Source organism: Sarcophilus harrisii, chromosome 1, assembly GCF_902635505.1.
Source record: "Sarcophilus harrisii chromosome 1, mSarHar1.11, whole genome shotgun sequence".
NCBI classification, from domain to species: domain Eukaryota; kingdom Metazoa; phylum Chordata; class Mammalia; order Dasyuromorphia; family Dasyuridae; genus Sarcophilus; species Sarcophilus harrisii.
This window is the reverse complement of record NC_045426.1, coordinates 578,828,539-578,856,425: the sequence shown is the minus strand read 5'-3', so window position 1 is coordinate 578,856,425 and position 27,887 is coordinate 578,828,539. Positions and strand designations below refer to the sequence as shown.

At 35.7% G+C, this 27,887-nt stretch overlaps 1 protein-coding gene across 1 annotated transcript in view; it reads right to left on the bottom strand.

Annotated features, from left to right (window-relative positions):
* Positions 1-20,493: 20,493 nt before the first annotated feature.
* The window catches only part of LAPTM4B (lysosomal protein transmembrane 4 beta), a 106,008-nt gene continuing 98,614 nt past the window's right edge, over positions 20,494-27,887 (bottom strand). The window contains exon 7 of the mRNA XM_031947022.1: positions 20,494-23,316. Within this exon, the coding sequence (XP_031802882.1) occupies positions 23,155-23,316 (162 nt within the window). The 3' untranslated portion in view covers positions 20,494-23,154. The remainder of the gene's footprint in view (positions 23,317-27,887) is intronic.

The window sequence follows — 27,887 nt, the reverse complement described above, 5'->3', positions numbered from 1 at the left end:
TCCTGCAGCTTCTTGGAGCCATAGCTGAGAGCTGAGTGGCAGGTAAACACCAAAGGTCCAAAGGTGGATGAGCATCCCTGAAAAGGGCTCAGCAAGCCCTTACACCAGGGGTGCTAGTCCTTCCTGAACACCCATACTTCCTACATAAAAGCAGTCCCTATTATAATAAACACTACAAAAGAGTCTCTGTTCTTGAAGTCTTCCAAGGAAGGAGAACTCACTTCTTTTTAAGACAACCCATTTATTCCACTTTTGGATAGCTCTAATTGTTAGTTTTCCTGACATTTATCTCTTTCGTGTAACTTCTTTCTATTATTCCTGATTATGCCTTCAAGGTCCAAACAGAACAAGTTTAATCCCTCTTCATATAATAGCCTTTAGAATACTTGAAGAATACAGTAACTCTTCTTTTGTTCAGGCTAAACACCTCCACTTCTTTCTATCAATTTCATGCATCATGAACTCAAGGCCCTGCATCATCCTGGTTCCCCTTGTCAATGGATCAACACATACTAGTCCTTGAAATTACATCCAAGCTTGCCTACATGCACATGCATTAGTGCTGTCTGGAAATGTGCAATTATTTCTAATTCAGCTATAACATCATCTGTTCATTGACGTAGAATAAATCTTTGCGTGACCTGCTGAATCTTTTGTATCTACATTTGAGTTGGTTGTTGGTCTAGCCTACCTATCATAATCCTTAGATTTCTATGACCAAAGCCAAGCTGGTCAATGGTCCAGACTAGCTGTGAGTATTCTCAGATACTGAGTTTCTTTGTACCCTGGAGGTCTCCAGAGTTGAAGCAATAGTTAGAAAAGAAACTACTTCTTTTATTATAGCTTTTTATTTACAAGATATATGCATGGGTACTTTTTCAGCATTGACAGTTGCAAAACCTTTTGTTCCAATTTTTCCCCTATTTCCCCCTACCCTCTCCCCCAGATGGCAGGTTGACCAATACATGTTAAATATGTTAAAGTTTATGTTAAATACAATATATGTATATACTACTATATACTATATATATGTATATACATGTATATACTACCTGAACATGTATATATATGTATATACATGTAAATACAACATATGTATACATGTCCATACAGTTATTTTGCTGCACAGGAAGAATTGGACTTTGAAATATTGTACAATTAGCCTCTGAAGGAAATAAAAAAATGCAGGTGGACAAAAATAAAGGGATTGGGAATTCTATGTAGTGGTTCACACTCATTTCCCTGAGTTCTTTCACTGGGTGAAGCTGGTTTAATTCATTACTGTTCAATTGGAACTGATTTTTTCCATCTCATTGTTGAAGAGGGCCATGTCCATCAGAATTGATCATCATATTGTATTGTTGTTGAAGTATGTAATGATCTTCTGTTCCTGCTCATTTCACTCAGCATCACTTCGTATAAGTCTCTCCAGGCCTCTCTGAAATCATCCTGTTGGTCATTTCTTACAGAACAATAATATTCTATAACATTCATATACCACAATTTATTCAGCCATTCTCCAATTGATGGGCATCCACTCAGTTTCCAGTTTCTGGCCACTACAAAGAGGGCTGCCACAAACATTCTTGCACATACAGAAAGAAACTACTTCTGAATTGAACCCTCCCTGACTTCATGGACCATGGTTCCCCTTAAAATAAGAGAGTTAGTGGGCTTTATAGGGTATACACAATGTCACTTCCTTCATCTGCTATCATCTTGATGACTAACAACTAAGCTTTTATCTAGTTCAGGTAGTATCTCCATAACTGATAAGCAGGTTTTTATCCTCAATGCATTTTACTGACTGCCCATCTTTCCTCCTGCTCACCTGGATGTCTGATTTATTCTTCTCTAGGCAACAGGTGATTGAGGTTAATTGACTTTGTAAAATTTCTCAACAGAAGTCGTGTCTTCCTGAAGTTCTTGAAAGAAACATTTGTTTCTATCAGAGTTATTTTGAGTAAAATTCATGGCTTATCAGACAATAAATAGTCTCTTAGGCTGGTTAGTGACTCTGTACCTTCTCTATTTTCTGAAACTCCAAAATACAAATTGTTGGGTAGCTCATGGCTCAAAAGTTTGGGAGCCTTAATTTATTTCAACTTATGGAGTAAAGCCTTTCATTCCTAGTCATATTGTTTGTATGTACCAAGAAAGCCACATTGTCTCCCTTCATTTCATAGTCTCCCTATCATTACGTGACTTCCATTTCTGCCATTGTCTCCATGGTAAGGTATACTCTAAGAATGAAGTTTGAGTCAAAGAATGTCAATAGGATATAAATGCCTTGAGGATAGGGGCAACCTCACTTTTAATTGTATCCCAGTCTTAACTCAATATCTAGCACATAGCAGACACTTAAAATACTTTGATTGATTGAGTCCCTGGAGTTTATATCTGCTTCTTGAAATGTATTGCTTGTAAATAATGTTTTGGTCATGTATACTTATTATGTATCTAAGTTATATTTTAATATATTTAACATCTACTGGTCATCCTGCCATTTAGGGGAGGGGGTGGGGGGGGTAAGAGGTGAAAAATTGGAACAAGAGGTTTGGCAATTGTTAATGCTGTAAAGTTACCCATGTATATATCCTATAAAAAAAAGGCTATAAAAAAAAAAAAAAAAAAAAAAAAAAAGAAATGTATTGCTTGTATGGGACATAGTCTGTGGCTTCATTCCTGTTATATATTATATTATATATAGTATTATATTACTATATTCTTGTTAGTGTTCATAAAATCCCATCTTCTACAGAAAGCCTTTGCCAGTTCCTCTTAATTTCAATGCTTCTCTTATTTATTTATCCATATAGCTTGTTTATACATACATGTATGTGTAATTTTTGTCTCTCTTTTTAGATTGTAAGTTCCTTGAAGGCAGGATTTTTTTTTTCATTCTTAGTACTTAGCACAGTGTCTGCAACATGGTAGGTGCTTGATAAATGTTTATTGACTGATCAGCTATTGTTTATATACACACAAAGATATATATATATATATGTATGCTTATATACAATGTATTATATATACATATATGTGTGTATATAGGGATATATACATATAGAAAAATATAAGTATCTATATATATGTGTATATATGTGTGTCTGTCAGCAATGCATATGTTAACTCCACTGAACCTTCTGCTTAGATTCCCTAGTCATATTGAACAACGTGGAATTAAAACCTTCACATTATCATTATACTTGGAAATAGTAAGATTAAGTTCTAAGTTTCTTGAGTCCTTACAAAACCAATATTTTCTTGAGCAGTTTGCTCTAAACAGCTCTCCCTTTGACAGATTAGGTCCTGAGGAATCCACTCTGGCAATACACATATTAAGAAATATTTCTTCTGAAACATTATTCACTATTTCTATTCTTTCTATTTCCTGGTTGTCATGCCTGTGTTTACACATATTGTTTATATGCTTCCTATCTCCTTCCAGAAGTAAAAAGCCAAAACATACCATCTTCAACAATTTGTTTATGCCCTCCAATTAAGCAATGAGAACTTATAGCACTTTCTTTTTGACACATTGAACACAAATTATATGTTTCCCAGGGGCATCTGAATTATGAATTGAGATGGTTTCCTTCTCATTCTCTTTCTTGGTACCTCACATGGATTCTAATCTAGTCCAGGGGTCCTCAAACTTTTTAAATAGGGGGCCAGTTCACTGTCCCTCAGACTGTTGGAGGGCCGGACTATAGTAAAAACAAAAACTTTGTTTTGTGGGCCTTTAAATAAAGAAACTTCATAGCCCTGGGTGAGGGGGATAATTGTCCTCAGCTGCTGCATCTGGCCCATGGGCCGAGCTGTAGTTTGAGTTCCCCTGGAAATGTGAGCTTTCCACTTCCACTATGTCCCAATGGTAAGACACTCTCTATGGAATGAAGCTTGAGTCAAAGAAAGGAACAAGAATATAAACTCCTAAACATAGCAATTGTGTGTAATTAGAGCAAGCTCTCTTCCCTTATAAAGAAAGCACTTAACCTCCCTCTCTTGAGCCATGATGCTTTACTTTCATAGAATCTCTCTCAACTCAGTTTTCTGAGTGGGAGGCAGGGGAAGCAATAGATTGACAATACCTATCCATCATGAGATGGGCCTAATGAACCACGGGGGAAGGAGTATGGGGTGAGAGGGCAGTAAAAGGAAATGTGTTGCTAAAATAAATATCTCTGGGTAGTTCTCTCTCACTCCTCAGAAAAGCTGATTATTTTCTTCTTCAATTCAACAAACATTTCATGTCTATTAATAGCTAGTATTTAATATAGGGGGTAACTAGGTGTCACCATAGTGGATAAAGTGTCTGGACCTGGACTCAGAAAGACTCACCTAATAAGTTCAAATCTGGCCTCAGATTCTTACTAGCTGTGGGACCTTAAGCAAGCCACTTAACTCTGTTTGCTTCAGTTTCCTCATCTGTAAAAGGAGCCAAAGAAGGAAATGGCAAGCCAATCTAGTTATCTTTGCCATAAAAATCTCAAATGGAATCACAAAAAACAGTTCTTATGAACTGTTCCACTTATGTGTCAGGCACTGTTGTGGTACTGAGATTCAAAAATAAAATAATATAATTTCATGTCTATAATCATAAAATCTCAGAGATGGGAATATGTTGGATTTGGAGGCAAAAGAATTGAATTTGAACATTGCCTTAATTTTACTAACTGTTCTTCAGTTTTCTCATCTATAAAATGAAGAGGTTAGGCATAATGGTCTCTTTAAGTTCTAAATCCATAATCTCATGATTTAGATTTGAATCCTGGAAACTGTGTGGCTTTGGACAGGTTATGTAACACCTCTGGCTCTCAGAAGTTGGATTCATCCAATCTTTTGATTCCTTTCAATTCTGATTATATGATCTTATGATCTCAAAAATGAGTCCAATCTTTATTTAATAAGGAGCCTGAGTTACAATAACCCTGAGAGGGATCATAGAAAAGTGGGAAGAATAATGGATCTGGAAACAGAGGACATGGGTGGATTCAAATCAAGTGTGAACAAGCCATCTAATTCCCATGGACTACAATATCCTCTTCTATAAAATGAAGGTATTTGACTAAAGCCATTTAAAGTCTCTTCTTGCTCTAAATCAATGATCCTGATCCTGAATTGAGGACTTTGGGAGATCAGAAGAAAGACAAAACAGAGTTGCTATAGTCACCAGCTATTATCACGTTGGGCTGTCGGTCTGCAGATTTTCCTTTGTTTCCCTTCTTATTTTCTCTGCTTTTCTTTGTTTTTTAGATTGTGATTCTGCAACATGGTATGGATACCCTCTTCTTTATTCCACTACCATTAATTTTCACTGGCTTTTCTCCATGACTGGATTGTTGTCTGTCTTCTTACTTTACTAGATCTCCTTTAAGTCTCATTTAGTGTTCTGCCTTTTGTAAGAAGCCTTTCCTAGTCTTGTTTAATTTCAGCATCTTTTCTTCTATGACCCCCCCCCAATTTATTCTGTCTATATATCTTATTTGTACTTAGCTGTTTACATATTGTCTTTGCATTAATCTATGAGTTTCATGAGAATAGAGGCTTTTGCCCCTTTTTGTATTTCCAGTGCTTACCACAGTGCCTTATAGATTTAAAAATGCTAGTAGACTGTCTGACACATTAATCTCAAGTACTATAGTCAGGAGGCCCTTGAACACATGGAAATATCTGGCAGGGTAACCAGGAGGAGGTTTAAGAGATGTTTGGAGGTGAATGTCTCCATATAGGAGTCCTTGGTCAACTAACTACCATTTCACTTTATTCTATGTGCAAATAAACTATGTGATCACATTTATTTTATTGGTTCTGATGATTCTGTTTTCACAGAAATCTGTGAAAGCAGTGGGATTGAGAGAGGGAAGCACAGATAGAGCCCCACCCTAGGTGGTTCATAATCTAGGTACAGGGAGGAGATTTTCTGTTTTGACATTTATATTTTAACAATTTCATCCCCTAGATTAATTTGTAGGCTGAATACCTTCTCAAGCATACTGAAGGTTTTTTTAGGGAAACTATTCCACCAACCAGAGAGAAACTGACAAGGTCACTGCACTGAGGTATCAAGAAGAATGCCACTTAGTGAACTACTATAACCCAAGCTGTATTTTCTTGCTAGAATATAAAGTGAAATATTGTTTTCCTGAGGACTTAAGGGAGACATGTGAGCCAAATGGTCAAAGGGACTAAGAAAGTCTATAGTGTCATGTATGTGTAAATGTCATTTTTTTCTTAATATGATCTCCTTAAGGGCAGGGAAAGTTTTGTTTCTAACTTTGTATCCCTGGTGTTCAGTACAGTACCTTGCACATAATAAAAAACATTTTAATTATTGGCTGAATTGAATTGAACTGAAGGGGATCTACGTATTAAATAATAATCATGTATTCAGCAATGGCCCAATGTATCTGGTCTTAGAAGTAGATTCTGGACAGCTAGTTGGTGTAGAGGACAGAGCACCAGCCCTGAAGTCAGGAGGACCCGAGTTTAAATCTGTTCCTAGACATTTAACATTTCCTAACTGTGATCCTGGGCAAGTCACTTAACCCCATTTGCCTCAGGAAAAAAAAAAAAAAGTAAATTCTGCAGTGGGCAAAGCAAAGGATATTTTAAAGACATAAAACATGCCAGAATCCCTAATAGTAATGTTTCAGCATTTAGTAAATAAATGTGATCATGTCCAAAGGATGGAAGATCTTTCTATGATTGACAGATGATTATCTTTGGGATCAAGAGAGGTGATATTTCAACAGTTATCTACGTTGTGGGAGCAGAGGAAGAAGTGAGGGTCTAGAAAGCTGGGGTATATAACAGTGGAAGGATTCTTCATTCTAGACCACGACAAAATACTCAGTATAGGAAAAATTGCTTCCAAGTATGGTTTGCTATCAACTGTTTTCATGTCTACTTACACTTAAGTCTCTCTAAAATTGCCTTTTAGAATAGGTGTTCATCGGATGTCCATCAATTGGATAATGGTGGTATATTAAATTGTGGTATATGAATGTTATGGAATATTATTGTTCTGTAAGAAATGACCAGCAGGATGAATACAGAGAGGATTGGCGAGACTTACATGAACTGATGCTGAGTGAAATGAGCAGAACCAGGAGATCATTATATACTTCAACAACAATACTGTATGAGGATGTATTCTGATGGAAGTGGATTTCTTCGACAAAGAGATCTAACTCAGTTTCAATTGATCAAGGATGGACAGAAGCAGCTACACCTAAAGAAAGAACACTGGGAAATGAATGTAAACTGCTTGCATTTTTGTTTTTCTTCCTGGGTTATTTATACCTTCTGAATCCAATTCTCCCTGTGCAACAAAAGAACTGTTCGGTTCTGCACACATAGATTGTATCTAGGATATACTGTAACCTATTTAACATGTATAGGACTGCTTGCCATCTGGGAGAGAGGTGGAGGGAGGAAGGGGAAAAATCGGAACAGAAGTGAGTACAAGGGGCAATGTTGTAAAAAATTACCCTGGCATGGGTTCTGTCAATAAAAAGTTATTAAAAAAAAAAAAAGAATAGGTGTTCAGCTATTCACACCTGATAATTCCCATGACCCCTTTGAAATTTTGTCTAAGTAAATGGGACTATCATGTTTCATAGGTTGAAATGGATCAGGACAGAAAAGTACTGAAATTTGTTTAAGCAACATGGCATTTTGAAAGGGACTTTGAACATTTTTATGAGGAATGACCATTTCATTCCCATCTCCTCCAAATTCAATAAATTCCAGTGGCTCCCTGTTGTTTCCAAGAGCAAATACAAAATGCTTAATTTGGCATTCAAAGCCCTTCATAAAATAGCCCCCTCTTATCTTTCTATTCTTGTTAAATCTTATTCCCAATCACATCATTTTCAATTCAATGATACTAGCTTCCTTACTTTTCTACAAACAAGACATTCCATTTCATGGCTCCGGGCACTCTCTATGATTCTCTCATGCCTGGAATGTTCTTCCTACTCCATTCCAACTATTTACCTTTTTAGCTTCCTTTAAGTCCCATCTAAATCCTACCTTCTACAGAAAGTCTTTTCCAACCCTTCTAATTTCCAGCTTTTCCCCTCTTCTAATTATTTTCTATTTTTCTGCATATAGTTTGCTTTGTATATATTTGATTGTATGTTGTCTCTCTCATTAGATTGTAAACTTCTTGAGGTCTAGGACTCATTTTGCCTCTGATTTTGTTTGTTTGTTTTTTTGTATGCTCCACTCTTAGCACAATGTCTGGCATATAGTAAGCACTTAATAAATGTTTCTTGAATTGAATTGAATAAAATTTAAGTTATGAATTCCCAAGTGGCCCAAAACAGCATATGTTCCAATTAGAGTCTCTTACTTACTTGGGTCATGTTGGAAAGGAAATTCACTTAGTCATAGTTTAATGCAAAAGTGATAGGTTTTCAGTTCTGCATTTCACAGCAGCAAGCAGCTAACACTAGCCACCAATAACTGAGGATCTGTAGCATCAAGTAGATTCTTATTGTTTAAAAACTAACTCTTGCTTGGTTGTTAAACTTAGCACTGGATAAAGTCAAATGACTCCAGTATCCTTTCTATTAGTTACTGGTTATGTGACTTTGGACAAATCATTTTATTTCTTTGGTCTTCCAAAGATCTTCCAAAGACCAAAGATCTTCCAAAGACTCATTTGGGAGCCAGGTGGCAAACTATTGTGACCAAGTGTGCTGTGTAGCAGACACATGCCCATTTGATTTTAATCTCATTTCCCAAGGGTCTGGTACTGACTTGAGGTAAACATTTTGTGATAAAGAAGAGACAGAAATACTAGGAAAGGGAAAGGAAGAAGAGAGAACTTAGGAGAGTCATGTGGAAAAAGAGGAGCAGAAGTGACATCTGAGTCCTGAGCTGCTGAAAGTAGAGAGCCATGCTAGAAAAGGAGCATTAATTGCTTTCTGGGAAGGCTATAAGTGGCAGAAGCTGTCATATCTGTCTCAGCAAACCTCATCTGCATGTGGGTTCCCTGGATTCTTACTCCTTTCTCCCTTCTCAGTATTTGTAGATCCTCCTTATGTACTAGACACCAGTCTCCTAATAATAGGAATCCTGTTCTAATAGGCTGGCATCTACTGCAAAGCACGCATACAGGAAAGCCTAGCCTTGTCCTTGTGTAATACTCCATTACATTTGTAAAAGATGAGTTGAACTAGATAATCTTTCATGTCCTTTTCAGTTCCAAACACTACGATCCTATGAATGTCAACAAGGCTGAACTGTGATCCTTTCTGAGAGCTGATTACTTTGATGGTTTTTAAAAGAGAAAAGAGTGAACTTTGGCTGATTCTTGGAAAGATCACCACATTGCACATGGTGCTTTTCATTCATTATTCCTTTCCTTCAGAGTCTCTGTGGAGTGAAATGTTATTAGAAAAGGCCTATAAGTTCTTCCCTGTGAGACTCAATCACCTTCTCAGATGGCATTCTGCGTCTATCAAGTTATATTAGTATTAAATCAAGTGGCAAGACACTTGGGCAGTGACTAATGTCTTTTCTCTTATAAAACTCTGACTGTATTGGCAGTATTCAACAAGTTGTACCTCAAGAATAACAAAGGTAGAAACCTTTTCTACCCTTTTATTGGGAAAAAGAGCTGAGATACTGTCTTGTATGAGGTCCTACAGAAGGGGCAACTCTCCAGCTAGTCCACTGATGAATATGAGATGATGGACCACCACAAACCATGAAAAATAAAAGGATTGGACTAGATGATTCCCTTTTGGCTCCAACATTCCATGTTTCTTAAAAATGATGAGATTGAGAAGAACAAGATTTAATGTAATTATTTAAAACCTATCATCTATCATTGATTATAGAAGTCTCTTAAAGACAAATAGAAGACTCTCTGCAAGCTGTTTAAAACAACAACTCTTCCCCCCTCAAAGCAATTCCAAATATCCCAAGAGTAATGATCAGAAAGTAGGTGAAATAAATGCAGGCTTTCTCTTTCTAACTCCTGTAATTGTCATATTTAGAGAAAAAAATACAAATTTCAAAGAGATGATGAAGGGATCAAATGCTTATTTGTTTCAGATGAGGAAAGGATAAAAGCTTTTTCCTCCATGTGTTTAAAAGGCACATGAAGGTTATTTTTTAAATGCTTTTTCAATATCCACCAGAAGACAAAATCAAATGAATGAGTAATGTACATATATATCTAGATTTAGGGTTCTTAACATGGGTTCAATAGATCTGGATCATTGTCAATGGATCTGGAAAAGATTCAGAGGGGGATGTCCATGAACTTGGATAGGGAAAATATTACATCTTTATTTTTACTAATCTCTAACCAAAAACATAGCATTCCCTTCAATTTCTTAAAATATGATTCTATGAAGGGTCTATAGGCTTCACTAAATGACCAAAGGGCTCTAGGACACACACACGCACAAAGGTTAGGAACCCCTGCTCTGCTGTCACAACTAGATGTGCAAACAGATCTAGAACTTCCTTCAAGCCATAGCTTAGCCATCACTTTCTACAGAGTCCTTTCCTTATTTCCCTAATTGTTAGCAATCTCCTTCTCTAGAAATTACTTTACATTACTATGTATTTCTAACCGTCAAAGGGAGCTTGTGAACAAGCATAGGACCTGGTAGCTGTGCTGGGTTGATAGGGTAGATACGAATTTCAAATGCGTTGTTTATGCTCTCCCGGTGAGTTGACTTAACATACTCCTCTCTGATGTTAGGAGCCTTTTGCAGCTCCAATGGAAAGTCAAGGAAAAGACAAATTTCCAAAGCTTCTCAGACCAAAGTGTGTGTTCACTTCCATATCATAGACTTTGGGGGCACATTATTTCTTTCACAAAAAGAGACGATAAAAGGAGAAGGGTCACTCTGGTCTCAAATACTTTTGATTTGGCTCATGGGAAACATAATAACAACACAGTTCTTACATAGCACTGGAAAAGCTGAAAAGTTTCCCCTTCTAGAAGTTCCAAGGCAGGACTGTATTCCAGTTTTTTTTTTTTCCCCTGCTAATAAAAGGATGGGAACTGTTTCCATTTTTTTATACTTGAGTTACAACTTGTGGAACATTGGGCAGAAAATATCTCCATGCAGTGGAAAGAGTTATCTTATTTCTCTTATCTGTAGCAATATAAAATACAATGCACTGAAAATTTTGTTGACCAACAAACTTTATTACATTTTAAAAGGATAATAGTGAAAGTAACCATTTGAGGAAAAGAACAATGATGTCAAAGCCCCAAATGATCTTTCAAGAAGACTAAAAAGAGACAAAGGATTGACTTTATTCAGAGTAAATTGTTTTTCCATACATAATTGTACTGGGGAGAGAAGCCCAAATAAAAAGAGAAAGGGATTTACTTTATCAATTCCAAACTGACACCAGGTCAACTGAGCATGGAGCCACCATACTTCCTCTATTTGAATTCCCAACAAATAGTCCTGGACAGCAATCTCATCAGGCAGCATGACATCTGCTGCACTTTTTGTAATGACACGATTGCTTCCTCCTTCTTTTCCCCACAGCCTCTTCATTAGCAAAATCGGAGAAGACTCTAAGACTTGGATAATCTTACTAGTTCATCTATGTTAGTTCCTCCAAATACCAAGTCTCTTAAGTCATTGACCTCTGTAAGCATGGTAGATTACACATAGAATCTGTGTATGTATTGTATCTCCCCAAAAGAAAATAAACCCTCTGAAGATAGTTTTTTTTTTAAATATTCAGTTCACTGTAGGTGAATATAGAAGCCCTTATCTTAGTAGATAATAGAAATCTGATTCCACGTCCAGTACTTTAGCCACTTGACTCTTTACTTTCCACATGTTAACATATTAACTTTCCACACCTCAATATCATGCTTTCAAATGGCTATCTTCATTTATTCCAGCTCCCTTTTGGTAAAGAGAATACAAAACAGGTATGACATAATAGATAGAATACTGGATCAAAGTCAGGAAGATCCAGGGTCAAGTCCTACTGACACATAGTATGTGATTTGGAACAGGTATTGATTGATTAGCAATTCTCTAAGACTTTAAATTTTACAGAAAGTGTTTACTTGAACTTTACTCTCATCTGAACTGGTCAAAGGAAGGAAGAATACATACAAGACTATAGAAAAACATTTCTATAGGATGGAAAGGAGAGAAGGGAAAAGGAGGAATAAGAGAGAGGATGCATTAAGAAAGGAATTAATCCTAAACAAAACAAAACTTTAAGGATGTACAAAAATATTTATAGCAATTCTTTCTATGATGGCAAAAAATTAGAAAAAGAGGAGGTGGTCATTAATTGGGAAATGATTTAACAAATTATGAATATAAATGTGATAGAATACTATTTTACCATAAGAAATCATGAAGGGGATGGTATCAGAGAAACTTAGGAAGACTTGTATGAACTCTTGTATGGTTAGTGGACAGAACCAACAGAACAATTTATACAATGACAACAATATTGTTAAAACAAACAATTTTGAAAGCCTGATTAGTGTAATGATCAACCACAGTTCTAGAGGACTCATGATGAAATATATTACTTACCTCTTGATAAAGAGATGTAATTGGAATGCAGAATGAGACATCTATTTTTTGATATGGCCAGTGAGGGAATTTGTTTTGCTTGACCATATGGGTTTGCAACAAGGACTTAATTTCTCTTTTGTTATCAAGGGAGGGAGAGAAAATTACTTTTTCTCTTATTTTATTTTATTTTTCTCAAGTACATGTAAAATTTTTTACACATTTAAAAATTTTTTTCAGTTCTAAAATTTCTCTTTCCCTGCCCTCTCTCCTTCTTGAGAAGGCAAGCAATTTGAAAAACATTTCTGAATTAGCCATGCTGCAAAAACAAAAACAAAAACAAAAACAAAAACAAAAACAAAACACAGACATTCCTTTTCCCCAATTTTTTTTTTAAAGTATACTTTAATTTGAGTTTGGATTCCATCAGTTCTTTCTCTGAAGGTAGATAATATTTTTTATATGTCCTTCAAAATTGTCTTGGATTATTGTATTTCAAAGAATAGCCACGTTATTCAGGGTTGATCATTAAACAATATTGCTGTTACTGTGTATAATGTACTGGTTCTGCTCAATTCATTTTGTATCAGTTCAGAAAATCACTTTCAAGAGAAAATTTTTTCCATAAAATTTCATTCTTTGTATATTGGAATTTGTGGAGGATTTTCAAGTGTGCCAAGTACAGTGTTCTAATGGAGATATATATTTTAAAAAGCAGTTCCTACTCTCATCTTTACAATAAAATAATTAAGATTGGGCCTGCCAATACAGTTAATCATCTTTGGCATGATAACCAAGTAATACATACCCTCATTCATTCCAGATTCCTAAAGTTAAGAAATTCTTTCTTTGCATAGTCTTTGAAAATCATTATGTTTTAAAGGTTTCTCAATGGTCAATGCTGAAAAATTACCCATGCATATATCTTGTAAATAAAAAGCTATAATAAAAAAAAGAGAATGAAAAGTAGAGAAATATGAAATAATATTGGAAAGTAGGTAGAAACTATTTTTGAAGGGCTTTAAGTGCTGCTCTATTTTAAAGCAAAACTTTCCACTTTAATAAATTAATAAATAAATAAAAAACATTTTTAAAAATCATTATGTTTTGAAGAAAGGCAGAATAAACATCACTAGCTTCTTCCCTTTACTCCCTTCTCTGAAGTAGACTTTTATCATGACTAGAAGGGGAAGATGATTGGGCAAGAAGTTAATCTGCTTTCCTCAAAGAAAGAGGTTACTAGAGTAGAAGGATATATCTGTCTGCTCCTTTAAATATTGTTACTTTAGGGGATATGACAGGGCAATCTAACTTCTGATAGTGGGTCATTATTACTGGGGAGGAGGACTCAAAGCTTTATAGCCAAGGTTTGGCCCCTTTCCAATCAAATTCCAGTTTCACAATGAACACATAACCAAGAATGTTTAAATCATAACAAAACTCAAAGAAAGTATATTTAGGAGAATATATACCAAGTAATGCAAAAAGTGAAGGAATTCTCTCATTGGAAATGAGTTAACTCAGTTCAATCAAAAAAAGATTGTCCTGGATCTTACCTAAAGGGAAAAACTCCTCATAATCTCTTCTGTAATCTTCTGGGATAGGGACATGATAGAAATGGTCAGTTCCTCTTAATTCCTTCAGCAATCTAAAGTTGACCTCTTTCATTTTCCCCCTTGAAGAAAAACTATTGAAGGCTAGAGCTACTCTGTGTCTCTCATTAATTCCATCCTACCTCTCAAGGCAGAGCATTCATCTCCACCAATGAAGAAAGATTATTGGACCAATAGGCTTTGAGGTAAGAGTTACATTCCTAAATGAACTAATGATATCAAGCCCTGCAATCCAGTTGAAATTACTCTGAGCATAAGGATTTTCTTCACTCATTTGCTTTCCTGCCAGGCTTTTGCCATGTGTGCTATCTTTTCCCAATAGGTATTTCATAGATTTGTGACATTTAAAAAGTTCAAGGGATAGAATTTCTGGGTAATTTAATAATTTTATTAATAAGGCTAGCATGTTTATTAATAAAAAGAGGTCAGTGGCAGTCTTGACTGTTTACAATTTATAAACCTTAAAAAATTACTGATCGATTCTGATTGGTTAACAATTAATGAGAGAATGAATATTATATTGAAGGGCTGAACTGTATTACAGTGAGGGTCTTGAGGTGCTTGACTTGGAGCATTAAAGAGATACATCAATTTCCATATCACAGGCTTGACAGTAGGGAGAATACATGTTCAGACCTGTGTGAATGAATGTAATTGATGGGGGCTGAATAGGACCCCCAGGTTTTTGGCAGGAAGTAGTGGTATCCAGAGAGAGCCTGAATTACTGTAAACAATCTGGAAACCTAGATACTCCCTGAGAAAAATAAAGGAGCACAAATAGGATAATAAGTGGACCTTTGGTTCTAATTAGGTCTTTTGTTAAGTAGGACCTTTATTACAGCCCCATTCCTGGAAAGAATTCTCTGGTAGGATTCTTATGAATTCTTTTTTTGATAAAACCATCATAACCAGTTACCATCTAATCCGAAAGCCAAATTATGATGTCAACCTCCCCCCTTTCTCCCCCAAGTTATATTTCCTACTCTTTTGTAATTCCCTTGTTAATCTTTTTTTAAAGTGCTAAATCCCTTTTAGGGTTAGTCTGCAGTGCAGGGTAGTCCCACCTCATGGTATCTTCCTCCCAATGGTGTTTTACTCCTGGTTACTATTAAGGAACTTATCTTCCTCCTTATTACTTGCTAAAATGCTTTTCTTTGCTAAGGACCTTTATGAATTTAACCCTCTTTTAGCAGTGTAATAAAATCTTGGCCCTTTGATTTGGAAGATGTCTAAACCTACAAATTCTTTTGAGACAACTTGTGATACTGCCCTAACATCAATATGCTTTGGGGATAGCACTTTATATCCCACCATTTTGGTATCCCAATACAGGAAGAGTCTGACTCTACCCTGTAATCTCAACATAATAGGCAGGATCTTCCATTAGCCCAATTTTGGAATTTTTTTTTTTTTACTATCTGATTAGATCTTAACCTGTATAAGTTTTTTAGCAAAATTTCCCACACTGGCTGATCCCTGGATGAGGAAGAAGGAAAAAAAACAGAAAAAACTTGGTACTAATTCAATAATTAGTTATTAATACAATAGAGAAATCATTTCTCTCTCATTGATGGGTGTGATGTTACATTTCTATTGTGATGTATTGATTACTCCTTCACTTGTTTATGGTAATCATGATTTATTGCTTATTACTGCTTTTAACTTACTGTTAAGTGGAAGATTATATTGAAAATCTAAAATTGTCATCTTGAGTGGCTGTTTTTATACAAATGGAAATCACTCACCCAGAGGCTCAAGAGCTATAGTGGGAGTCCCTACAACTCTGAGAGTTTAAGTGTAAATATATAATGGTCCTTTGGGAATTCAAATCTGTCTATATTGAGATCAACTTGTGGTGAATGAAGGCTAAAAAGTCAATTGGGAGGTCCAGGTAGGTATTATACTATGGCTGACAGTTCCATTATGTCTTAATTTGAATATAAATGTCCACCAAAGCATTTAAGTCACTTGACTTTCATACTCATGCATAGTTAATAAACTAGTTCTAGGCTCCCAGTGGTCTAGAACATCCTATATATTTTACTTGTCAAATTGTGTGTATTCAGTAGGGGAATTAATGTATACATGTACTTTTGTATAGGCTTTCACTGCTACCTGGAATGTACTCCTTCCTCACTACATCCTTGTAGAATTCCTCTCCTCAAGGATCATTTCAAGCACCACTCCTACATGGGGATTATTCTAACTTTCTCATGTCTCTCCCATCCCAAGTTATTAGTGTCCTTTCTAGTCCTCAATATTACTTTGTATTTATTTATCAATGTACATGTTGTTTCCATTATAGAATATAAATTCCTTAAGAACAGGGATAGTTTAAGTCTTGTCTTTGTATTTTTCTGCTTAGCATAATATCTCATGCTTGTTCAGTTTTTTAGGTTGTGTCTGACTCTGGGATCCCATTTGAGGTTTTGCCATTTCCTTTTCTAGCTCATTTTACAGATGAGGAAACTGTGGCAAACAGGATTATGTGACTTGCCCATCGTCACACAGCTAGTAAGGATTTGATTTTTGTGATTCCAGCCTCAGAGCTCTATCCACTGTGCCATCTAGCTGTTTGTTGAATAAATAAATGAATGAATGCACCAGGTAAATATCAGCCTGTTCAGAGGTGCCACGATAGCACTCTATTCTTTAATTCCATGACAGAATATACTTGGCATTTGATGAATCTACAGAGAGCATTCTAAAACAAACCTTCAACGTCTTTTCCAGACTGCCTCTGCTTGATCAATCATTTTTTCCACTCTGACCACACAACAAAGTCTAGATATCACAAATGAAAGCAAATTGCAATAATCACAACAGATTTCCTTACTGTGTTCAGAGATTCCTTATCTTAGCAAGCTCTGAAGGTTCTTCACATAAAGATGGGCATGAATTGAGTGAGAGAGGCATGAGAAAAACAAACCTTGAATGATTCTATTTCTGCATTAATTTAAGGAGTTACTTCTCAAATAGCAGCTGTTCTGGCTAATTGGGTTTATAGTGATGGGCGTAGTGGATGCCATATTTCCGGTACTGGCCGAGTGACAGCTTATCTCTTCTCCTCAGGTCCCAGTCTTGAAGTCGGCAGAAGGTGCACATGGTCTTCTGGGCAGAAGGTCAGATCTGGCCACTGTCCAGGCCCAAATGAGCTAGTCAGCAGGAAACTTGGCCAGTTTGCAGCACCGTTTTGGGTGAAATCCATGGGTGTGGAGACGTCTTTGCAATACCTCTTTTTCCTTCCCTTTTAGAACATGCATCTCAGATGCCAAGAACTCATTTTAAACAACCACAGGAGTTATTTTGGGTATTACTAAGGGCTGAGTTATGATAGTAGCAGAATGATTTAGTCTTTTAAGCTAATGGATGACTACTTTGAATGGAAGATGTGATAGCTATATACTTAAGTGAGAGATTCAGAATGAACCCCCCCAGATATGAAACATGACCAGGGACTACATGACAAGAATAGATATTACCTTCCAAAATAATCACAGAAATCAACATACTTCATTTTTAAGTAAAACTATAAAGATGAAAAAATAAAGCTCCTTTCCCCACAAGGGAAGTAAGGAAGTGCTGAACTAGTTGTACAGACATGAGATCCTGGGTGTTCTAGTTATGATCTTGTTTTATTTCTTAGAAAGATCAGAAGAAGTGGAAGGCAATAGAGAAAAGCAAAGGGGCAGCTAAATGGTGTACAGTGGATAGAGTACCAGCCGTGGAGTCAGAAAGACCAGAGTTCAAATTCAGCCTCAGAAGATTCAAACTTCCTAGTTGTGTGAGCTGGGGCAAATCACTTAACCCCAATTGCCTTGTGAAAAAAACCAAAAAATAAAAACAGGATTTTATAAATGAACTAAAATAATTGCTAGCATTTATAGAACATTTGAGGTTTTGCAGAACATTTATTTTATTCTCACAGCAACCTTTTGAGTTAAATGCAATTATCATCCCCATATTTTGAAAGGAAAAATGGAAGCAGACAGATTTAGTTAAATGACTTGCCCAGCAAATATCTGAGGCTGATTTTGCTTTTGTTTTTCAATTACTTTTTTCTTTTCTTTTTTTTTTTTGGGGGGGGGGGGATTTATATGTTTATTTATTATCTGAGACTGATTTTGAATTCTGATCTTCCTGACTCCAGGCCCACTGCTCCATTTACTATAACTACCTCAGTGCCCTAAGACATATAACTTTGAGAAAAATCATTTAATCTCTATGTATTTGAAGATTCTTGGACTATTTCCCTTCCTCATAGAGTTATTGTGAGAAAGATACTTTGGAGTAGTCATGATATAGAAGGCATATATATGCCTTCTGTATAGCACAGTGAAAAAAAACACTGCTTTGGTATCAATAGACTAGCTTGGAGCTTTGACTCAATAATTAGCAAAGTGGTAGTGGGTATTTACCTCAATTTTCTCACCCAAAAGATGGGAACAAATGTAACTTTAATAGAGAATCATATTACTCTCAGCTTTAGTAATGCTCTAGTGCATAGGTTTTTTGACTTCACCAAAGTAAACAGAATGGAGATAATGTTGATATACGGTTTGCTAAGTTAATGTGTACTCTGCTAAAATCCTTAAGTTTGATTTTGTAGCCCTTTTTTCTATTTTCCTCAGGAGAATTCTTCCCTGTCTACCACTTTGGAAAACATTGCAGATTTTACTCATTTGTATATTAGTCTACTACTTGGTTCCTTCTTGTCATTTACTTTGTTTTAATGTTTAGATTTAACTTAGATTGTAATCTCTTATGAGCAGGGACTGCCTTTTGCTTCATATATTCCCAGTGATAGCATATTAATTAATAATTGTTAGTTGATTGATTGATGGATTAAATGCATTTGATTTTTGAATCAATGTCTTTTGTATGGTTTGAAAATGGATAGTGTTTTATTGGTCCGGGGACTCAGGATGTAATACACATATTGATCAATCTCAATAGTCGTCACTAACCTGGGAAGTATTGGAAAGGTCTCCAGAATAGATTTCTTAGAATTTTCAGGTTCCTAGTGTTTAATTTGCATTACCTGCTTCATAGAATAGTAATTGCTTTGAAAACTTGAAATTACTACATAAACATGAATTATCTATGGATATTTTTAATTCACTCATTAATAATAAGACAGACACAATCAGGTAATACCTCATACCCAGCAATTTGGCAAAGATGACAAGAAAAAGGAATTATCAATGTTGGAGAGATTGTGGGGAAAAAGGGTACATTGTTGTACTGTTGATGGAACTATAAATAAGTGTAACTATTCTAGAAAGCAATTTGGAATTCTCTGGAGAAAATAACTAAATTGTCCATGTTCTTTAACTGTGATTCTACTGCGGGGCAAATACCTCAAGGAGGTCACTAATTAAAAAAAAAGATTCTAATAGAGTCTTTTTTTTAAAATGGGGGTGTCCCACCTACCCCATTATACAGTACTTTTTGAAGTAGCAAAGAGTTAGAAATGATATATATCCATTATTTGGGGAATGGTTAAACAAGATGTGATAAAGTGGTGTAATAAAATATTATGGGACTATAAGAAACCAGGAATAAAGTGAATATAGAGAATTATAGGAAGATTTTATAAAATGATGGTAAGTAAAGTAAGCAGAACTAGGAAAATAATATGCAAAATGATTACAATTTAAGTATAAAAAAAAATCAAGCCCCAATTCCGGGAAATTATGATCAATCTTGGCCCCATAGAAAAGCTAAATAGAAGGCATTTCCTTTCTGCCTCTGCTGAGGCAGGGGATTATGGGTGTGGAATACTACAAAAAAATCACATTTTATGATGTGTCAGTTAGATTTGCTGACCTATTTTTTTCCCCTTCTCTTTTAAACATCTTTGTTATAAAGGGTGGCTCCCTGGTAGGAGAGGGATATGTTTTTTTTTTTTTTAAATTATTCATTAATGTCTTCTTTAGAAATGGGTGGAACTCTCTTACAACACTTTTCCTTTTTTATTTTCTATAATCTGCTAACTCTGTATGGGTCTAGAAGCTGTAAACTATGGAATTTATGGAGTGTTTATACAAAGTAATTATGAGAGACACTAATAGAAAAAAATCAGGCTGATTCTTAGGGGGTAAACATTCCCCATAGTGAGCCTCTTGTGAAAAGGGGTAAGATCTGAACTGTTTATTATTAAGGCTGCATTTAGGCCCATTGCACACCATATGCAAAGCAGATGAGAAAGTGCTGGGGAGGAGAGTGAGCCACTGGCAGGAGTTAGGAATAATGTCTTCAAATGTCTGTTCACTATCCCTTAGTTCCCAGATTAGGAGATTTTTATTTTCTCAGCATTTTTTAAAAAAAAAGAAACACATAGGCATGGAACAAATATGACATTTATTTCTCATTCACGGGGAAATCGTGTGACTTTTGCATGACAATATCGGGGAGGGGAATGGTCCATGGGGCAGCATGCCCAGAGTTTCCAAAGGCTATTTTCTTAGACATGAGGACATATCACTTTTAATTGCAGGAAGCCTTCACATAGAGTACATTTAGCAATGAACAAATAATAGAGTTACTGACGTTCAAATAAAGGATAATACCCAGTAAAAAAAAAGTGGAATTTATTCAACTTCAGAGGAATTTGGGGTTTGCTTTATATGTCAGAAGGTTGTTCAGCATCCCAGAAATTAAAAAAAAAGGAATGCTTGCTTGGATGGAGAGAGAAAGAATAAGTTTGAAGGTCTCTGTTACTATCTACCTACATGCCTCAGAGACTTGTCTTGACCACCTCCCTGAGAGGGCCTGGGATACTTTTGGTGAGATCAAACAATAGGACCTAGCCCTGACTGGTAGATGCAGGGAGTTAGGGACTGGCTTATGCCACCAAAAACATTTCCAGTCTTTGGAGAGCAAGCAACCTACCAAATATTTATTTAGTGATGTGCTCCTCTCTCTCTCTCTCTCCCTCTCCCTCATCTCTCTCTCACCTTCACCTCCTTCCCCAACTCTAGGGAAAAGTTCCTATTGTCTTCAGTCTCCCATAGATACTTGTCTTTTACTCTCTCAACTGACTCAGTTCCACTGATCTATCTATTCTAAACTCCTCCTCATTTTTATTCTCCTCCCCTCTTCCCCATTCTGGCCAATTCTCTCACTCATAAAACCTCTACACGCTTCCTCTGCCCAGAAAGACTTTTTTCCATCAGGTTTACTAAACTAATTTCCTTTTATCAAGAATTCTTTGAAATCTTTTCCAAGATTCTTGCTTTTGGGTAGGATAATGACCCTTCTCTCCCACCAAGCTGCTCTAAACACCAAAAAACATTTGCAAATAGTTTCATAAAACTACATGACGTGTTAAATAGAAACCATGCTAACCAGATTTGTTAGTGCTCAAGCAAATCATAGACCCTTACTCTAGCTATACCACTGATCTATTTAGCAATATATAGGAAACAGATGGCATTGACCCTTGCCCTCCTCACTTACATGGATATTGTCCCCCTTGCCCTGCTCTCCCCATCCCTCCTCTGCCCTGCTTACTTGACCCTCCACAATTGGACCTAAGGATTTCATACTTTTCTGACCACAGAGGGGGTACCCATCAGAAATGGTCAAAGGAATGAGATTATTTGGGGATGCCTCAAAGAGCAGAGCCATGAAATCAAGATGGACAGAGTTCAAGATATATTATAGAAGGTCATGGGATGAGGTGAAAGAGGCAGAAGGAATGGGGAGCAGAATACATTCTGCTAGCCTTTCTAATGAGTAATATGACAAATGAATACTACTACTTAAGTAAAGGACTTAAGAATCAAGGAAGATAGAAAGCAAGGATGCTGAAAGCTGAAACAGGAACTGCTAAGGTCTGAGAAATCAGAATCATATACATTTGAGAGCTAATGCAATATTAAATATGGAGTTCAACATTCTCTGTCATTTTATAGGTGAGAAAACAGCTGCAGAGAACATGAAGTAATTCTCTGCTTTCTTCCCTAAGTAATGTGAAAATTTACACGCTTACTATGTACAAAACCTACCAGTTTTATTGTATATGTTTTAGGTTCACCGAGGATCAAGAATCGAGAGGGTGACTTGAAATTCTAAACATGAGGCAAAAATATCATCCTTGATTTAACATCTTAAATATGTAAGATTTTTCATCTTTATTCATTTTGAGAAGGGAACTATGAGAGGTTCCTTTCAAGTGCTTGGAAAGTTGATGGGTCAATGATAGGTGATTGATGAAGCTCTAGTCCATTTTTAAGTGCACAGCTTGGATTAGAGCAGGAACCAAGAATTTCAGAGCATCTCATTGTTTTGGGGAGCATTTTTCTATAGAAAATTTATATTTACGGAATTGAAGATTGAGCGAGTTTAAAAGACACGAGTGACCTTTGCCCAGGAATCAAGGGTTGAAACTGGAGCATAAATTCAAATCTGCTATTGACTTTTAAGTCCTACAAAGGATTCTTCAGTGAACACCTAGGATAGTTGAAATAGCTATGCCATTCCCCAAATGTTTTAGCAAGTATCAGTCTTACCAAACTCATTCTGCACAACAGAATTAGGAGGGAGGTGAAAACCCTTGTCTGTCGCTAATTTAAATTTTTATTTATATTTTCAATTTTTTTTTTCAAATATTTATTTTTTCCAAAGTTAAAGAGCACAAAGACAAAAAATTTCTACCACCTCTACCTGATATTGGGACTTCCATGGGGACCAAATGAAACTGCTCCCATACTCAAGGCCGGGTCCCAAATGTTAAATATAAAAGTCTTGTAATTGAAGCTACTATTGGCTTAGCACAAATGTAAAAATTCTGAAGCCCATCAGGTAGAAAATGTAACTGAAGCACATTCTGGAAATTATGGACAATAAATTTTTAACAAAATATCAGGGTTTGAAAATCATAGGAGGTCAGCAACAGACAAGAAGATGGGCAACATTAAAGGGCCCATCTCCAAAGGAACAAACTATTGCTCACATGTTTGAGGGAAGTTGTTATTCCCAGGGCCCTTTCACCTTTTGGCTTAGGCAGATACATAAGGTGGAGGGGGCTCCTTACTTGCAGCTGCACCCCCACTTGCATCGGCACCTACATTCATACCCATACCTCCCCCTGCCCCTGCTCCTACACCCACTGCAGTTGTTGTTGAGGCTGTAGTTGTGTCATCATAGGGTGGTAACAGCATCTGAGGAAGAAGCAGAAACAAAGAATGAAGTAAAAAAGTAAAAGCAAAAAAAAATCCATAGTTGTTGAATTAATTCAATTTTCAACAGTCATTAAAAAAAAAAAAGTCAGGCTCATTGATCAAGTTCATTCTTATTAGCCACAATTTAGTTTAATTTAATGTAGCAATTTAATTCAATTTAGCAAACATTTGTTAATTTGTGTACAACATTAATTTAGGTACTGGGGATACAAAAACAAAGTTTTAAAAAAAAATTCTGCCCTCAAGAAACAAGGATACAATATAGACATAGATCAGCCAAAAAAGATAATTTTAGGATGAGGACATTAACAAATTAGGAGATTATGAAACCTATAGAAGGCAACACCTGAGATGAAAAACTAGCCAATGAGTCAATAATATTTATTAAGTGTCTAGATTGTACCAGGAGGAATTAGCAAGGTCATACAATAGATAGAGTGATAGGCCTGGAGTTAGGAAAACTCATATTCCTGAGTTCAAATCTGACCTCAGACAATTATTAGCTGTATGTTCCAGGACAAGTCATTTAACCTGTTTGCTCAATTTCCTTATTTGTAAAATGAGCTGGAGAAAGAAATGGCAAGCCACTTCACTATCTTTGCCCCAAATAGAATCAGACACAACTAAAAAACAACTCTACTAAGCTCTAGTAATACAAAGAAAGATAAATGACATCTAAAAATTAACTTATAAATATATATATGCACTTATAACAATTATACACTTTCTGCTCGGCAGTTCAGAGAACCTATACAAAAACTGACCATATCTTAGGACATAAAGACCTCAAAATCAAATGCAGAAAGGCAGAAATAGTAAATGCATTTTTTTCCAATCACAATGCAATAAAAATTACATTCAATAAAGTGCCAGGGGAAAAAAGACCAAAAAGAAAATGGAAACTAAATAATCTCATTCTAAAGAATGAATGGGTGAAACAGCAAATCATAGACACAATCAATAAATTCATCCAAGAGAATGACAATAATGAGACAACATACCAAAATTTGTGGGATGCAGTCAAAGATATAATAAGGGGAAATTTTATATCTTTAGATGCTTACTTGCATAAAATAGAGAAAGAGAAGATCAATAAACTGGGCTTGCAACTAAAAAAGCTAGAAAAAGAACAAATTAAAAACCCCCAATCAATATCAAACTTGAAATTCTAAAAATAAAAGGAGAGAGCAGTAAAATTGAAAGTAAAAAACAAAAAACAAAAACTATTGAATTAATAATTAAAACTAAAGGTTGGTTTTATGAAAAAAACCAACAAAATAGATAAATCTTTAGTTAATTTGATTAGAAAAAGAAAAGAGGAAAATCAAATTGTTACTCTCAAAAATGAAAAGGGAAAACTATCACCAATGAAGAGGAAATTAGAGCAATTATTAGGAGTTACTTTGCCCAACTTTATGCCAATAAATTTGACAACCTAAATGAAATGGAGGAATACCTACAAAAATGTAGATTGCTCAGATTAACAGAAGAGGAAATAAATTACTTAAATAGTCCCATTTTAGAAAAAGAAATAGAACAAGCTATTAACCAACTCCCTAAGAAAAAATCCCCAGGACCAGATAGATTTACATGAATTCTACCAAACATTTAATGAACACTTAACTCCAATACTATATAAGCTATTTGAAAAAAATAGGGAAAGAAATACTCCTAAACCAGGAAGGATGAAAACAGAGAAAGAAAATTATAGACCAATCTCCCTAATAAATATTGATGCAAAAATCTTAAATAAAATAATAGCAAAGAGATTACAGATAATCCTCCCCAGGATAATATACCACAACCAAGTAGGATTTATACCAGGAATGCAGGGCTGGTTCAATATTAGGAAAACTATTAACATAATTGACTATATCAATAACCAAATTAACAAAAACCATATGATTATCTCAATAGATACAGAAAAAGCATCTTTAATAATAAAAATAAATGATTGAATGGATAAATAAGTGAGCGATTAAGTGAATAAATAAATAAATAGATAGATAAATGAGTAAATAAATGAAAGTTATAAAAGGCGAGGAGAGGGAATATTCTATAAGTCAGGTACATAGAAGGTGAAGTATAAGTAATGGAAATTAGATAATGGTTGATTACATAGTGTATAAAGGGGAATAATAAGAGACCTTTTGAATTCCTAAAGATTAGGAGTGACCTTCTTTTATCTTTTCCTTTCTAATACTGTCATGTTTTCTTTCCACATACTTGGGACTAGAGTTGTAATCAGGAATTTTTGTACTGGGGAAACAATGGATGGCAGGATAGAGGCTAAGAGAAATTCATCTAAGCTGCTACCATTGTGAGGACGACATTACAAGGTTTCTACCTGCTGAAGGACTTAATGCTGCTGAAAATTATATGAAGTAAGCAGAACTGGGAGCCAGAGGCATAATAACTTGAAGGGAAAAAAGAGTACCCCAGGATGAAGCTATCATCATTAAGAGAGCCTGGAGGGGAGGAGCATGTGGTGGATGACGGAGGAAGGAAGAAAAAGCACACCCTAGAACAGTGTTCTTGGACACTTCAAATTTTTAAGACTTTGGACAAGCTTCAGTTGTCCTACCCTGGTTATGGCTTTTCCCAGCACAATACTTTGCATTTGTTGGTATAATAAAATATAATTTTAACTAAGGAATTTATTCATCTTGTTTAAAGAAAAGCTCTTTCTCCTATAGAGTTTTCAAATAAGATTTTTTCGGGGAGGGGGGAAGAATAAAGCCATTTTAGCATTATGTTTTATAAATATAATTGGTCTTCAGAACTGTTTTCAAAAAAATTTGTTGCTCTAGTTAAAAAAATAATCCAAATTGTTTGGGTATAATTTCTCTTCATAGGAACATGTGTTAATGCCCATCTTCCTGCTTGATACTTTTCTCTTATGCTCCTCCCTCTCATTAGAGTTCTCCATTTCTAGAATTGCCATGCAATTCCGCCAAGTAGTACTTCTCTGCCTGTGACATCTATGGTGAGTAACCAATCACATAGACCTGAACTCCATGTTCAGGGAAAACCTTCCCTTTCCTTATAAAAGACCTATGTCCATCAGATTCCTCAGTCTTTTGTGGATACATGGATTAAAGATAGACTCAGACTCAGAAGTTCCACCTATGAAATGGCAGAGATATTGGTGTAAACATATGCCAAAGTCCTGGGAACAATCTTTTGCACAACTTCTATGGACTCTCTTCACATTCCCCTGTCTGAAGAGCATTAATACTCTATGTTGACATCATTTGTTGTATACCTTCCCTACTCTTTTTTTTTTTTTTTTTTTTTTTTGCTCTGCTCTGGTCATGTGGGTCCTAATTTTGGAGGTGTCAGCAATTGCCCCAGTTGGGAAGATGGATGCTCCCAATCACTATCTTGTCATTCATACTCCCTTGAACTAAGACACAAGGACCTCACTTAAACCAATTGAAAGAGCAAATTTATTTCAGCACTGACCATCTAGCTCCCCTGCTTCTTTAGGGGAAAGACCCTTTCTACAGCAAGAGAAGGAAGTATAGTTTAGTTGAGATAATACTGAACCAGGAATCAGAAAACCTAGGTTTTCATCCTGTCTCTGCTACCATACAAGCTATTTGATCTTGGCTAACTCACAACTTATCATAGCCTCAGTTTCCTTATCTATAAAGTGATGGGATTAAACTAGATGATTTTCAAAGTTGCTTCCAGTTTGAAATTTTATGATTTTAAGAGTTTTGTGGGTAGGCCTTCAGAGAAAAAATATAGCATGAACCTCCTCAAAGATACAATAATAGGTTATGTCAACCTATGGCTTTGGGTTTATCCCAAAACTCAATAAGCATGTAATGGCTTGTCGGTGATTGGCTTAGATCAGGCAATAATAATCAGAAACATTATGAAAAAATCCTCCTGTTTAAATTTCCATTACAAAAAAGGAACTGCTTATTACATAGTTTATGACATATTAACATTTAAAAATAATTAGTGGTGTCTGAGCTTGGTTTTCCTGGTACAAAACAAAACATCCGTGAAGTTCAAATGTGTTAATTAACCTTAGGAATAAAAGAGTAAGTATTATCTATGAATTTTCTTTTTCTGTTTTTTTCTCCTTTGAATTTTGCCAAGGTTTGAATAGTAAGGGAAAATGTACTTTGCATCCATAGTTATGAAACAAGAGTTATATAAATCTTTATGTTTGCTTTTTTGTATTCTTAAATATTTTTATTTGAGTATAGTCTGCCTACCCCATTAAAGGGTTAGGTAAGAAACAGATTTTTAATTTTTTATGTATGACTATCCCTATTTTCCCCTTGTATAGAATCTAGAATAAATAACTCTTGGGGCAGCTAGGTGCTGAAGTGGACAAAATGCTGGACCTGAAGTCAGGGAATTTCATCTTCCTGAGCTCAATTTCAACCTCAGATTCTAATTGGGTGACCCCAAATAAGTCACTTAATCCTGTCTGTCTCAATTTTCTCATCTGTAAAAAGAGCTAAAGAAGAAAACAGCAAACCATTCCAAAATTTTTGCCATGAAAACCCCAAAAATGGTGCCACAAAGAG